The 15,444-nt window shown below is 51.7% G+C and overlaps 1 protein-coding gene across 1 annotated transcript; it reads left to right on the forward strand.

The window, feature by feature from the left end:
- Window positions 1–4,611: 4,611 nt before the first annotated feature.
- Window positions 4,612–8,853, forward strand: LOC123030754 (peptidyl-prolyl cis-trans isomerase FKBP8-like). The gene is made up of 8 exons (XM_044444909.1): window positions 4,612–4,749; window positions 5,612–5,781; window positions 6,238–6,326; window positions 6,433–6,650; window positions 6,945–7,117; window positions 7,403–7,480; window positions 7,754–7,870; window positions 8,074–8,853. The coding sequence occupies exons 1-7, from the start codon at window positions 4,620–4,622 to the stop codon at window positions 7,832–7,834; spliced, it is 939 nt and encodes a 312-aa protein (XP_044300844.1). The 5' UTR covers window positions 4,612–4,619; the 3' UTR covers window positions 7,835–7,870; window positions 8,074–8,853.
- Window positions 8,854–15,444: the final 6,591 nt, after the last annotated feature.

Consider the following 15,444-nt stretch of genomic DNA (forward strand, 5'->3'; position numbering starts at 1 on the left):
GTCCCAGCTGTGCTGCCAGGGGCCTACCGGGAGTTGGAGGATTTGCTTCTCTTTGAACATGCGTCTTGGCCATACTTCTATCCTTTCCAGATGCTAGGCTTCATATAGGAAAAGCCTGCTTACATGCCTCAAAACTTGAAGCGAATGCTGCACCCTAACAGCTAAAACTAGACATGCTCAAAGTTTTGTGAGGACAGGGTTTCTAGCACTTGTTTGAATTGAGGGTAACAAAGCTACAATTTACCCAAGCTCAATAAAAGGCATATTAGCAGCTGTGGAGGAAATTCTGCTGAAGCAGCTAGCTGGTTTCATAGCCTAGCTTGGTTTTTTTGGGCCAGAGGCAGCTTTTGTATTTACAGGTAAGTCTAGTCTGGGGGGGACCTAGGGCTGCTCTTTCCCCAACCCGGTGCCATTCAGATGTTTTTCTCTGCTGCTGCTGTCAGCTCGGGTAGTACCTGCCTTCTCAATCCATGTCCATCTTGGCTAGTAGTCCAGCAGGGTGGAAGCAATGCGGGAGCTATTAAGCCTTGTCATCAGTGCCACCTTCTAAAAGGGTGGGCTGCCTGAAGGAGGCTAGTGTACAGCCCCTCAAGAAACCTAAACTGATCCCCCGCCCCAGACCTTAACAACTCTAGACCAGTCTTAAACATGCCATTGCCTTGTAAAGTGATTGAGGGGGTGGGATCTCCAGCTCCAGGCCGTTCTGAGTGAGGCTGATTTTCTTGATGCATTTCAAACTGGCTTCAGAGTGGGGCATGGAGCTGGGACTGCTTTGGTTGCCCTAGTCTAGTCCATGATCCATGACTCAAAATTGACTGGGGGAGTGTGTCCCTCTGGTTCTGTTGGATCTCAGTGGCCTTTGATACTATCAACCGTAGTATTCTTCTGGACCATCTGGGGGAGTTGGGTATTGGAGGTGCTGGTGGTCCTATTCCTATGTCTCAGGTCATTTCCAGATGGTGATGCCGGGAGACGGCTCTTCATCTGAAAAGGAGCTGACTTGTGGAGTCCCACAGGGCTGCATTCTGTCTCCCATGCTGTTCAACATCTGCATGAAGCCATCGGGAGGAGTGGAGCTGGATGTTGTAAATATGCTGATGACCCCCAAATCTACTACTTGCCATCATCTGCGGCTGCTTCTAGAGTTTCCTCTCTGAATGACTGCCTGAAGCTGTTAATGGACTGGATGAAGAAAAACTACTGAAATGAAGGTGCTTGCCGATAAGGGTCCAAAATCAAGGATTAGAAGTGTGTTTCCTGGTTCTAGATGGGGTCACACTCCCCTGAAAGACTGTTTGCAGTTTGTGTGCCTTGACCTAGCCCTTCCGAGGTCAGCTCAGAAGCCACAGGATGAGTACCTGCTATCAGCTTTGGCTGATTTGCCCAGTGTATCCCTCCCTGGAGCAGAATGAGCTGAAAACAGTAGTGCATGCAGTGGTCCCCTGTAAACCCTTTTCCCGCAACGCGCTCCACATCAGGCTACCGTCGTGCCTACTCTGGAAGCTGCAACTAATTCAAGGTATACAGCCAGGCTAGTCTCCTGCAACATTGTGGAGGGACCACACAAGACCTCTAATTTAATGTCCTTGCACTGGTTGCCAATATGTTTCCAGACTCACTACAAAGTTGGTAATTACATTTAAAGCCCTTAATGGCTTGGATCCAAAATACCTTCAGGAACACCTTTGTCCATATACTCTGCCTTGCCAGCTAAGGCGCTCTGGGGATAATCTGAAGTCTGCTTCGGTAAGATTAATGTCGACTGTGCAGAGGACTGTGGAATATACTGCTGGAAGAGATGCATCTAATTGCCCCAAATTTCCACTTTTAAGAGGGAGTTAAAAATGTTACCTCTTCCAACCTTCCCAGATTAGTTCTTGAGTCCATTTATTTAATATGTTGTCCTAGTCAGTATTACTCAGTGTTGGTTTAATTTAAACTGTTGATTTAAGCCACCTGGAGACTGGGAATGGGGCAGTATTAAGTAACTACTACAACCAAAAGCAGCAGTCCGAAACATCTGGTGGGATACCAGCTTGGGAAAGGCTGTTCTAGTTAATCGAATACCTTCCCAGCTGATGGCTGATGAGGGCACTTGTCCCATTTTAGCAAGGCTGGCCTATTACAGATCAAGTCCAGGGAAGAGGCAGGAAATTCTTAAGTTTGCAGATGAACCCTAGTGGAATCTAAAGCTCTAGCATTTATGAATGAACACTGCGCAACTGGCCACTTCCTTGTGCGACAACCCAAGAGCTGTGCAGCGCATGGGGCCTGATAAGTAAACCAGAGAAGGTTCTCTGGGGGTAGAATCCTCCAGAGTGGCTGCCTACACTTGCACAACTGCTTCGCCGTCAAAGGCCAGCAGTGCTGCATCGCCCCAGTTCTTCGCGGTCTCTGCATCACACTCATGGGCTCTACACCTGCCCAGGGCCTGTTGGAAGCCTGTTGGCCTAACCCTGACCCACTGCCAGGCCCTCACTTGCCGGGCTTGTTAAAACCGGGAAGGCTGGCTCAAGACCGAATGTGGAGCCATGCCCTTATGGCAGTGCAGTCAGTCCCCACCAGGCCCCAAGATTGCCCCTCCACCTCTTGGGCACCTGCCGCCTCTCATGCTCCATTGGCAGCAGCTGAAGCCCCACCAGGTTAGGTTAGAGTCAGTTCAGCACAGAGCCACAAGGATGGTAGCCAGACATTGAGGGAGCTGGGTCTTTTCAGCCTGGAGGAGACGGGATTTTACAAGGACCTGCAAGAATGTGAAGAGGTGACACACAGCAGAGGGTTGTGAGCTGTTCTCCTCTGCAGTGGAGGAAAGAGTGTGGTCCAATGAACCAAAGCGCAAGGAGCCCGGTGTCAGGCTGGATGCCAGGAAGTTAGGGCCCATGAGATATGGAATGGGCTTCCACGGAGGTGGCGGGGGGGCATCAATGAGGGTGTTCAAGGAACGGCTGGACAACCAGACGTTGGGTATTGTGGGGCAGAGCAGGGTGGAGCTGTGGGTCAGACTAGATGGTCCGAGAGACCCTTCTGACCCACCATGTTTCTATGTTGTTCCTTCCAGAGTGGGAAACAACTCAGTGCTGGGGTTCTATCCATTGTGCAGAGAGGTCACAGGATCGAGTTCAAGCTCTCCTCCCTCCCATGCCACAAGCAGTACGGCTCTCTCCCCAGTCCTAATTGCAGAAGCAGGCTTGTGACTTTCAAAGGAAACCTTACAGCACGTCACTTCATCCCAAGGTCATCATGAATTCTATTCCGGAAAGTTCGTGGTACCAGTGGAATGGAAAGAAGTGTCCCCCAGCAAGTTGCCCATTTCACCCAAGCTCCGCCCACAAGTGGGCCAAGGGCAGTCAGGCCACTGTAGCCGGGCCAGATAAAATCTGCATGGCATCTTTCCCACCACTCTCTTGCCAGCAGGTCAGGCCCAGGTAGTCCGGAGGGCTGGGGGGGTCATCCAGGGCCACGTGCTTGGCGTGACTGGGGACCCCCGTTCTGTGAGCCACGCTGGGCCGGGGCACTCGGCAATGTGCTTGCTGGCCACCTGTTTCTCATCACTAAGCCTATTAAAGGGAGAGCATTTGTTGGTAATCCATGGAGCAGGGAGGGGGCTGCAGCTTCCCTTGCAAATCCCTTCATAGATCATCAAGTTTTCCCAAGGGGAAGCCCTCCACTTAGGGGGATTTTGGATGGAACTTGCTTCTGGGGGAGCTGGTCCTGCAAGAGCCATGAGATCGGGTGCAGCTGGAAAGGAGCACACCTCAGCACCGATGTCATCTGTTCCTGGCCGAATGCAGGCGAGAGAGAACAGGTCCCACCCCAGAGGAATTCTGCTTTCAAAGCAGGTCTGATCAACTTGCCTCCAGCTTCGGGAAAGATGAGGGGAAAAACCCTCTTTCTCTGCTCTTGAGGATTCACTGCCTCCGTGCCTTCTTTTATCATTGTGATAGGAAGGGAGGCACAGTCCAAAGTGACACACTGGGCCGCATGTATGTCAGTGGCAAGTCCACAGCCCTTGGTGTGCCTTGAACCCTGAGGTCACTTACTAAGCCGAGCAAAATACTTAGCGATCAGCTGTCTCCTGAGGCTTAGAAGGTGTGCTTGGAACCCTCCAGGTTTAACTGCAAGGCGCTTTAGAGTAATACATTAAAGAATAGGCACATGTTATTAAGAGAGAAGAAATGCTGGCACAGAATTCGATTTGAAGCGCCAGTGATTCTCACTGAACACAGTTGTGGTCTGGTTACATGTACACGTGCAATGAGGGATCCTTGGGAGTCGGGTTGAATCCAGCAGCCAGGGTGCAGGGCGAGCTTAGCATAATCGCTGTGCCAAAGCAGAGATGGAATTAACAGCCAGCCCACAAGCTTCTAATTTCCTGTTCCGCCGGCCCTGCTCTGGATGCAACATGCAGCACAAACTAAGCCCCAGGAAGATCTAAGGAGCAGCCCCCACCCCCCCCCTTCCTAGGCCTGCCTCAAGTGGTGAGGTAGCAGGGGATGGAGGAAGGGGAAGAACCTGGGAGCAGGCTTGGGTCGCTGCAGCCACAGGCAGCAGAGAGGGACCGAAAAGCAGAGGGCAGCCCCTGCCCCAGGCGGAGAGTCCAGTTCCTGCTGCCACACACCATGATCCAGGCGCCTCACGCCCGGCAGGAGGAGCAGGCATTCTACCAGCGACTGGAGCACTTGCTGGGAGCAGCAAAGCAAGGCAGCTTTGAGGAGCTCTTCACTGCTGACAGCTGGGAGGACCTCAGGGGTGAGTCCTGGGCAGGTGCCGAAGGTGGGCTCTTCCTCCCTGTTCTGCAGTCCCAAGCAGAATGCATGCCCCCGACCCGCAGCAGCATCCTCCTGGCATGAAGCCCTCCTGTGGCTCTGAGCCTCTTGCAGGACAGCTGCTGGCTACGAGGCAGCATTTCTAGGCAAGCTGGTGCTCCTGGCTAGCGAACCCATCACCAGGCAAAGCCAGTCTCGGGGGACAGTCACCATACTTCTTGCCTGCAGGCTACCTACTGCCCTAGTCGGTTTGTGGGGCTGAGGCCTGAGGAGGGGCTCATCACTTCTGTTCACTGGGAGCAGTTTAATGAGTCTTTTGGGGCAGCAAACTCAAGTCACCTGTGAGATTCCCTGCCTTCTCCCAGATACCAGCAGCCACCCTCCAAAAGAGAAGCTCTGGCTTTGCCTGGGCAGCACAGCGCCCGCTGGGCACCAGAAATGACCGAGCAGTGCTGCCTGCATATCCACACCATCGGCTGTGTCCATGATGAACCAAGTAGTGTTGCAGGTTAAGGGAAGGTCCTCTGGGGAAATGAGGCGGGCTGTGCAGAAAAAATAAATTACTAATGTTACATGCTGTCCGGAATGGGGAATTAAACATTTGCTGGGGAAGGGGGGTCGGGATGTCAGGCAAGTTTCCCAGAAGGAGCAGCAGAATCTAGCTGCCAGAGAACTGGGCCAGTTTCCTGTTCTGAAATGGGGCATGTGGAGGGCCCCAGGCCGTTTCAGGGCCTCACAGGGTGGCCTCAAAGTGCTGGGAGTGGGAATGCCCCTGCCACTTGACCGAGGGCAGGCAACGCCTCTTTTCACCAAGTTTCACTAACACATCCCTTCTTGCCCTCCAGAGGACAAAAGTCTAAGGAAGCGGCTGGTGAGAGGTGGCCGAGGAGAGAGCAGCCGGCCACAGCCTGGCCAGGAAGTGACCGTGAAGCTGCTGGGAGTCCTGGAGGACCAGAGCCTGGTGGAGAAGGACCCAAAGCTCACCTTTGTCCTAGGCCAGGGGGGAGCCATTCAGGTCAGGACCAGGACAGGCCCATGCTGCCCCCGGGAGACTAATGTGACCAAGAGGCTTTTCTTCTCTATAACCGAGACACCTTTGCTGCCACCCATCTTGGCCCTCCCGCCTTGCCTAGATCCAGATCAGTGCTGTCAAGGCAGCCCTTTCTGAAACAGCTCCCCTCTGCAGTAACGGGGTCGTGTGGTAGTCCAAGCAATGAGCACACTCATCGCTTTCACTTCAGTTTTGTACCTTTCTTCTGGCCCCGCTGTGCCAACAGAAAGGGCTGGAGAATCCGTGGCCAGAGCTGCAGCTGCCTCCCACTCACTGGGCACAGAGTCTTGCCGGTGCTCCATCACAGGGGCCAGAGTGGAGGGCACGCTCCCGCCCCCAGGGCCCAATGGCTCTTCCCACAAAGCCAGCGTCTTGGAGGGGGTGCACCTGGGATGGCTTCTCTCCTGCTGTTCCTCCTAGGCCCTGGAGCTTGGCGTTCTGTCCATGCAGCTGGGAGAAGTGGCCTTTTTCCTCGCCAGTCCCACATGTGCCTACGGCTGTCTGGGCAGGTAGGCATGGCCCGGTCTGCTCCTGATGGGCCACCGGGGATGGAGGGCAGAGTCTGTGCCAGCAGTGCTGGAGGACATGTTCCACACGCCTCTCTTCCCCCGTCAGAGAGCCTGATATTCCAAAAGATGCCGCGGTGCTGTACGAAGTGACCCTGCTACAGGTTCGGGACAGCCCTGACCCAGCCCTCTCGCCAGTGATGGAGCGCCTCGGCTTAGGCAACCAACACCGAGAGTGGGGCAACTTCCACTTCGAACGGGGGGAGTACCAGAGGGCGCTCCACTCCTATCAGCAGGCTCTGCGTGTTCTGTTCCTGTCCGGGACAGGTGAGCCGACTACGGTCCCTGGCTGTGGAAAGCCGGAAGCACGTGCGTTTCTTGGGTGAGCTTAGGGATCAGCTAATGAGCTTGGGGAAGGAACGTTGCTGGGATCGGTCCTCCCTGCAAAGAGTGTTTCCCCCAAGCCTCGGTGCTCAGCTCGCAAGCAAACATTTCTGTCTTTCCGGCTGCCGAGAGAGGAATGCAATCCAACCCCAAAGGTACTCCCTCCTTAATAGCCTGGCCACTAAAATCAGGTTCTGGGGCTCCAGGAATTAACATTGCACATGGACTTTTCTTCAGACCATCTGAGTCCAGAGGAGGAGGAGGAGCTACGCGAGCTGCAGGTCAAATGCCTCAATAACTGTGCAGCTGCCCAGCTGAAGCTGCAGCTTTTTGATGAGGCCCTGGCATCCTGCCATGAGGTGATACGGCTGGACCCAGACAACGTGAGGGCCCTCTACAGGAAAGGCAAGGTATGGTGGCCAACAAGGGACAGGGGGACAGACGGGGGCTTGTCAACAGCATCTTGGCTAGCAGGGATTTGGAGCTGAGGTTTGTCCTCTAGGACCAGGCTTGGTATTGACCAGGCAGATGCTCACTGGGGATGGGGGAAGCAACTATAAGAGGGGAGGCAAAGAAGGGGCTCAGGTGGGCAAAGTGGCAAGGAAGCCCAAGACGGCTGCAGTGAACACCTAGAAAAGCAGGGAAAGAAAGGGCAGAGCCGTGCCTACTCCGTAACGTCTCCCTCTGCTACTCAGCTGTTGTCAGAGCGGGGAGAGGACCAGGCTGCCATGGCTGTTCTGAAGAGAGCCCTTCAACTGGAACCAGCCACAAAGGTGAGGCAACGGAGGCCCCGCTGAGAGGCCAGGCCAAGGGCAACCATTCTGGGATGCCTGACAAGGCTGCAGTGAAGGCCCTTCTTTACTGCTGTGTTGTGCTCTCCACTTCCTTACCTATACCCTGCAAGAGGAATCACTTATTTTGCTCGGGGCACCGCAATGTCACCACGTAGTGGGTGGGACATTGTTCAAGGAAGGAGCGTCCCACTGCCGTAGAATGTGCCTGCTCCTTGCGCGAGGAAGGATTAACACGTCACGAACTGTCTCTAGGCCATCCACGCAGAGCTCTCCAAGCTGGCAAGACGGCAGAGGGGACAGCCGAAAAGTCTAGGCCCAGGAGGGAGCCTCTAGGAAGAGTTGGCAGTCACCGCAGCTCACGGCTCTCAGGTGACCATCAGGGCCCCAGCAAGGCAGAGGCAGCAGGCCTGTCCTTCCCACAGTCCTCTGCCCTGGCCCAGCACCACTCCTCATGGGGCTGAATTCGGCCCCCAAGCCTCTTCCAAAGGCAGTGCATCCCTTGGGCAGCCTTCTATATGGGCATGAAAATGGGGCACTCACTTTCCCTCCCTCCCTCCCTCCTCTTTTGGCAGAAGGATGTTCCTACTGCGCAGCCAAGCTGAGTGGTGCAAGGGCTGATGGGCGTTACCAGCATAGGGCAAGCCAGTTGTGAGGGCCGGTGTGCAGAGAGTGAAGTACGCCTGCTGAATTTCAAGGGTGGACCAATTCTTTCATTCATGACAATGTGAGGAGGAATGCAACAGGCTCCAAACCCAACCCAGCACCAGCTGTTGCCTTGTCTGGCTCCACAGAGTAAGACGGATTCAGAATGTCAGTCCTCCACTTGAGCAACAATGAATGAAATTAAGGCATTCAATTTGCAGGAGCAAGAAAATCTCCAAGAAACAGGCTTGTTTCGATGCTGCTCTAGAGCTCCTTTGCTGACAGACACTTTCCTCATCTTAAAGACGTAAGAGCCCTAATGCCGAACTAGTCCAGTGGTCCATCCAGTCCAGCTGTCTGTCCAGAACGAGCTGCACACAGGATCCAACAGACTGGAGAAGAGTGTAACAGCACACTCCTACCCATCTTCCTCAGCAACTGCTGTACACTGGCATACTACCCGAGATACAAGAAGCTGCGTATTTGTACCCAACATGGAATCTGCCTTTTTCACACCCCCTGCACATCGGGTTGATGCTTTGCACCACAACCCCAAGCTCTCTTTCTGGGTCAGTTACCATTAGTTCACATCTCACCAGCTTACACTCGTAGTGATTTCTTCCCAAGTGCATTACTTTACGATTGCTTACCTCGAGTGACATTTGCTCTTTGATGCCTGTTCTCCCAGTTTGGCGAGATCCTTTTGGAGCTCCTCACAGTCCCTTTCTGTTTCAAGCTCCCTTTATAATCAGTAAACTTGGTTGCTTCATTGGTGAGACTCCCGATACTGGATCATTTATGAATAGGTCAAAAAGTGTGGCTCCCAATTTAGGCTTGTGGGATCCCACTGTTTATGTCCCTCCATTGGGAGAATTGAGCATTTATTGTTACTCCCTGCTCTCTCTTCTCTAACTAGCTGTTGATCTGTAAGAGGACAGTTGCTCTGTTTGCTCAAGAATTTTTGGCAAAAGGCTTTGTGAAAAGTCCTTCAGAAATCCCTGTTAAATGGTAGTTCATGTGTCACTCCTGTCCATGTGTTAACTGACACTCTGCACTCTTATTTCCACCCTTGCAATCTCTGGGCTCTGCTTGAGAGTCTGTTCATTCTTCTACCTTCAACTGAGATTGGTTTGTTATCATTCAGTCCAGGGATGAAGTGCATAACTTTCAGGGCGCTAATGGGGTTTTTTTTCCTGTGACACCCAGTGCAGTGGCCACTGCTCTCTCCTTCCTGCTTATCTTTGCTTCTGTTGTGATAGGAGCACCTGACTTCTGCGCTTTTCTCATATGTTAATCTAGCACACTGTCTGCCCAGCAACAGGGTGATTTTGGCACAGTTAGTTCCTCAGGTTTGAAACAGGGCAGTCCTAAAGACATGGCCAGAGGCTTCATCCCAGGCCAGCACCTTGTGCTTTGGCTGGGAACAAGGCGAACCGGTCGTCCCCGAGCCGGACCGCATGTCCAGCCGCGCGAGCGGAGGGCGGGGGCCGCAGGTGTCTGGCGGGCGTGAGGGGCGAAGTGCGGGCGGGCATCGCCCACTTGCTCGCCTTCGAAGGCTTCCGCATAAAGCAAAGCGACTTGAGGTGCAGAGACCGCCTGCGCCCCGCGCGTCGGGGCGTCCCTGGAAGCCGCGACCGGGAGTGGGGGGCGATGCTACGCAGAGGCCCGGCGCACAAGACCGGCCCGCCCGCCCGCTCGCGAAGAGCCCTGCGGGAGCCGCTCCTCCGGCGGCCGTGCACCGCTGCGGCCCGCCCCACGGAAGGGCACCGCCCGGCCCGCCAGCGGGAACGCAGCGCTCGGCGCCACTTCCGCTGAAAGCCGCCGCCGCCTCCGACGCGCGCCGCCACGCGACTCGAGGGCCCGCCCCGCCCCTCCTCGCAGCCAATCCCCGGGCCGTCCGTTCAGGGCGGGAAACGGCTGCGGGCGCGGCGCGGCGGGGCCCGTGAATGGCGCCCGCCCGCCCGCCCGCGCGCGCTCGGTCGGGCGAGGCCTTGCCGGAGCGCCGTGTCCCGCTCTGGGCGCCGCCGCTGAGGGGCTCCCGGGAGGGGTGCTCCGCAAGAGCAGGGCAGCGAGGTGGTTCGCGGGCGGGAGCCCTCGGAGGAAAGAGCTCGCATGCTCGGCCGGCGGGAAGAGGCGAGAGCGCCCACGAGGCCCCGCCGGGCTGCCGCCAAGAGCAGGGCCGGGCTCCTCGCCGCTCTCCTGCATGCGGGGCACGGAAAAGGGGCGGGAGCTGCAGGCGCCCGTTCCCGCGGAGGCCTGCACTGAGCGGGCGGATGGACTTGGGAGCAGGTCTGTGACGTTTCCAAACCCTTCCCGCTTTCTGAGCCGAGCACCCCCCGTGTTTTGGCGCGGAAGATGGCCGTCGCCCCTGCTGAATCGCATTCTGTTGCTTTCAGCCCAGCAGCCTACCAAGGTCACTCCGAATTTTGCTTGTGTCTTACAGGTATTAACTGGCCCGCTCATTTTTGTGTCAGCTGCTGTGAGAAGTAGAAGATTACTGTAACTAACAAACTAGAACAGGTAAAGCTATGGATCACTTAGTGATTAATGAAGTTATTGTGATTAACACAAACTAATAGACTACAAGATGTAGTTGGTAGACATGGCATTAAACTTTTGGACTTAGAACCCAAAGTACGGCTGCATAATTAGCTAATGCATATTAATGGTGCCTCCTACTATGACTCCGAGGGATATTAACATGAACATGGGACGTATGAGCAGGAGGGGGTAACATACCAAGGAGTAATATGATGAAGGCGGACGGGAAGAATGTGAACTCCCAGTATCCCACCAAGGGGAGAAAGGAGGCAGGGACTTTGCGCGTGAAGTAGGCAATAAGAGGCTGTGCTAACTGCTTCCCAGCGCACTACCTTCGGGGTGAGTGGCCAGTCTGGCCAGAACGTTTTGAACTGTTGCTGCTTGGTACTTTGCCTCCCGTATTGTCATTGCTTGGATTTCATTCCTTACACTGCAAATCCGGTAAGTGGTACACTTCCTCATCCAAAGTTTTAATTAAAACGTGGAAGAGCACTGGGCCCAGGACTGAGCCCTGTGACACCCCACTCGTTACTGATTTCCCTGTCTGAGAATGTGCCATGATGAGTACTCTCTGAGTGCAATTTTGCAGCCAGTTGTGGATCCACCTAAATGGCTCCACTATCTAGTGTGCGGCACTTTGTCAAAGGCTTTACTAAAGTCTAGGTAGATTATATTCACAGCATTCCCACAGTGCAGCAGGAAGGGTACCAGATCAAATAAGAGATCAGATTAGTCAGCAAGGCTTGTTCCTGATACAGCATTGCCTTCAAGGTGCTTACAGACTGACATTTTTATTAGCTGCTCCAGAATTTTCCCACGGATTGGTGTCAGGTTAAATGGTCCCAGGACTGTCCTTTTTACCCTTTTTGAAGGTAGGGATAACATTGGCCTTCCTCCAGTCATCTGGCACTTCCCTGTTCTCCAGGTTTTCTCAGAGATAAGAGAAAGTGGTTCTGAGACTTCTGCCAGTTCCTTTATTACTCTCGGATGTGGCTTCCCAGGCTCTGGAGATCTGAACTCATTCAAAGTAATTAGGTGCTCCTTGACCATTTGTTTATTAACCTCAGGCTTCAGTCCTGACCCCTCAGTTTGTACTTCATTTCTGCCACAGGGAGTCATAGACCAAAAGACTGGGCCAAAGTAAAATTCAACACTTTGTCTTTGTTACAGTACCAATTCACCTTTCTCATAGAGAAGTTGAAACATTGTTCCTTTTCTCTGTCATTTACTGGACACATAGCTGAAAGGAGATTGCTGCTTTTAGCATCCTTTGTCAGCCTGAGTTCATTCTCAGCTTTAGCATTCCTGACGTCGTTCTGGCACTTCTGGGCCACCTGTCTGTACTCCTGCCACTTGGCCTGCCTTCCATTTCCTATGCATGTTCTTTTCTGTTTTTAGCTCTACTCAAAAGTTTGCTGTGGCAAAGGGGCTTGTGTAGCGCAATGAAGCTATGAGCTCTGCCATGCAGGGGCATCCAAGACAGACAGGTCATAGCAGAGAGCTCTGACAAAAGGTGATCCACTGGAGGAGGAAATGGCAACCCACTCCAGTATCCTTGCCATGAAAACCCCATGGACAGTATCAACAGGCAAAGAGATATGATGCCGGAATATGAGCCCCTCAGGTTGAAACGTGTCCAATATGCTACTGGGGAAGAGCAGAGGGCTAGTACTAGTAGTGCCAGAAAGAATGAAGCGACTGGGTCAAAGCCGAAAGGACACTCAATTGCAGATGTATCTGGTGTTGAAAGTCTGATGCTGCAAAGAACATTACAGCATAGGAACCTGGAATGTAAGATCTATGAATCAAGGTAACCTGGACGTGGCCAAACATGAGATGACAAGACTGAACATCGACATCTTGGGAATCAGTGAACTAAAATGGACAGGAATGGGTGAATTTAATTCAAATGATCATCATGTATACTACTGCAGGCAAGAATCCCTAAGAAGAAATGAAGTCAATAAAAGAGTAGGAAAAGCAGTACTGGGGTACAATCTCCAAAATGATGGAATGATCTCAGTTCGAATCCAAGGCAAACCATTCAGCATCACAGGAGTCCAAGTCTGTGCCCCAACCACTGGTGCTGAAGAGGCTGAAGTTGACCGGTTCTATGAAGGCCTACAACACCTTCTAGAATTAACACCAAAAAAATGATGTCCTTATCATCATGGGGAATTGGAATGCTAAAGTAGGAAGCCAAAAGATAACTGGAATAACAGGCAAGATTGGCCTTGGAGTACAAAATGAAGCAGGGCACAGGCTGGTAGAATTTTTGTCAAGAGAATATGATGGTCATAGCAAACACTCTTTTCCAACAACCCAAGAGATGACTTCACATGGACATCACCAGATGGTGAGCACAGAAATCAGATTGACTGTGTGCTGTGCAGCCAAAGATGGAGATACAGACAGTAAAACAAGACCAGGAGCTGACTGTGGCTCAGATCATGAGCTTCTTGTTGCAAAATTTAGGCTTAAATTGAAGAAAGTAGGGGAAAGCACTAGGCCACTCAGGTATGACTTAAATCATATTCCTGATGAATATACAGTAGAGGTGGCAAATAGATTTAAGGAATTAGATCTGATAGACAAAGTGCCTGAAGAACTGTGGACAGCGGTTCGCAACATTGTACAGGAGACAGCAACTAAAACCATCCCAAAGAAAAAGAAATGCAAGAAAGCAAAATGGCTGTATGAGGAAACTTTACAAATAGCTGAGGAAAGAAGGGAAGCGAAAGGCAAGGGAGAAAGAGAAAGATACACCCAATTGAATGCAGAATTTCAGAGAATGGCTAGAAGAGATAAGAATGCCTTCTTAAACGAACAGTGTAAAGAAATAGAAGCAAACAATAGAATTGGAAAGACTAGAGATCTCTTCAAGAAAATTGCAGATATGAAGGGAATGTTTCATGCAAAGATGGGCATGATAAGGGACCAAAATGGCAGGGACTTAACAGAGGCAGAAGAGATTAATTACACATAAGAGCTATACAAGAAAGACCGTAATGTTCCTGATAACTACCATGGGCTGGTCACTGACCTCAAGCCAGACATCCTGGAATGTGAAGTCAAATGGGCCTTTGGAAGTCTGAGCAACAACAAAGCTAGCGGAGGCGACAGTCTTCCAGCTGAGCTATTCAAAATCCTAAAAGACAGTGCAGTAAAAGTGCTACACTCAATACACCAGCAAATTTGGAAAATTCAACAGTGGCCACAGGATTGGAAAAGGTCAGTATACATTTGAATTCCAAAGAAGGGCAATGCCAAAGAATATTCAAACTACCACAGCACTGCACTCATTTCACATGCTAGCAAAGTTATGCTCAAAATCCTACAAGCTAGGCTCCAGCAGTATGTGGACCGAGAACTACCAGAAGTACAGGCAGGGTTTCAAAGAGGCAGAGGAACTAGAGATCAGATTGCCAACATACATTGGATCATGGAGAAAGCTAGAGAGTTCCACAAAAACATCTGCTTCATTTGACTATACCAAAGCCTTTGATTGTGTGGATCACAACAAATTGTGGCAAATTCTTAAAGAGATGGGAGTACCTGACGATCTTGTCTCTTGAGAAATATATATGCGGGTCAAGAAGCAACAGTGAGAACTGGACGCGGTACCACTGATTGGTTCAAAATTGAGAAAGGAGTTCGGCAAGGCTGTATACTGCTGCCCTGCCTATTTAACTTATATGCAGAGCACATCATGCGAAAGGCGGGGCTAGATGAATCACAGGTTGGAATTAAGAAATATCAACAACCTCAGATATGCCGGGAAAAATATCAACAATCTCAGATATGCCGGGAGAAATATCAACAACCTCAGATATGCAGATGATACCACTCTAATGGCAGAAAGTGAAGAGGAAGTAAAGGGCCTCTTGATGCCGGTGAAAGAGGAGAGCGCAAAAGTTGGCTTGAGACTCAGCATTAAGGTAACTAAGATCATGGCATCCGGTCTTCTCACTTCCTGGCAAAGAGATGGGGAAGAAATGGAGGTAGTGACAGATTTTATTTTCCTGGGGTCCAAGATCACCGCAGATCACCGCAAGAAATTAAAAGACGCTTGCTCCTTGGGAGGAAAGCTGTGGTAAATCTAGACAGCATACTAAAAAGCAGAGACATCACCTTGCTGACAAAAGTTCGTATAGTTGAGGCTATGGTTTTCCCAGTTGCAATGTATGGCTGTGAAAGTTGGACCATAAGGAAGGTTGAGCACCAAAGAATTGAGGCCTTTGAATTGTGGTGCTGGAGAAGACTGCTGCGAGTCCCTTGGACCGCAAGGAGATCAAACCGGTCAGTCTTAGAGGAGATCAACTCTGACTGCTCTTTAGAAGGCCAGATACTGAAGATGAAACTCAAATAATTTGGCCACCTAATGAGAAGGAAGGACTCACTGGAGAAGACCCTACTGTTGGGAACAATAAATGGCAAAAGAAGAAGGGGACAGCAGAGGATGAGGTGGCTGGATGGAGTCACTGAAGCAGTCAGTGTGAGCTTAGGTGGACTCCGGGGGATGGTGGAGGATAGGAGAGCCTGGAGGAATGTTGTCCATGGGGTCATGATGGGTCAGTTGCAACTTCGCAATTAGCATAGCATAGCAAAGTTTTCTGTGGAACCACATTGGTTTCTCCTGTCATCTGTTATCTTTTGTTTGTGTTGGAACTGTTTGTAATTGTGCCTTTAAAATTTCCTTTTTTAAAAAAACTTCCACCCATCTTAGACTCTTTTTTTACTTAGGGTCACTTGACATGGGA

The sequence above is a fragment of the Varanus komodoensis genome, unplaced genomic scaffold (genome assembly GCF_004798865.1).
Source record: "Varanus komodoensis strain SLA01 unplaced genomic scaffold, ASM479886v1 scaffold46_1, whole genome shotgun sequence".
Lineage (NCBI taxonomy): Eukaryota > Metazoa > Chordata > Lepidosauria > Squamata > Varanidae > Varanus > Varanus komodoensis.

What these genes read in the sequence shown, in the direction of transcription:
- LOC123030754 (XM_044444909.1), top strand. Translation starts at nt 4,620, where the DNA reads ATGATCCAGGCGCCTCACGCCCGGCAGGAGGAGCAGGCATTCTACCAG. An exon ending in TCTGTTCCTGTCCGGGACAG is followed by an intron (nt 6,651 to 6,944) that starts GTGAGCCGACTA and finishes ACTTTTCTTCAG; the next exon opens with ACCATCTGAGTCCAGAGGAG. An exon ending in CCCTCTACAGGAAAGGCAAG is followed by an intron (nt 7,118 to 7,402) that starts GTATGGTGGCCA and finishes TCTGCTACTCAG; the next exon opens with CTGTTGTCAGAGCGGGGAGA.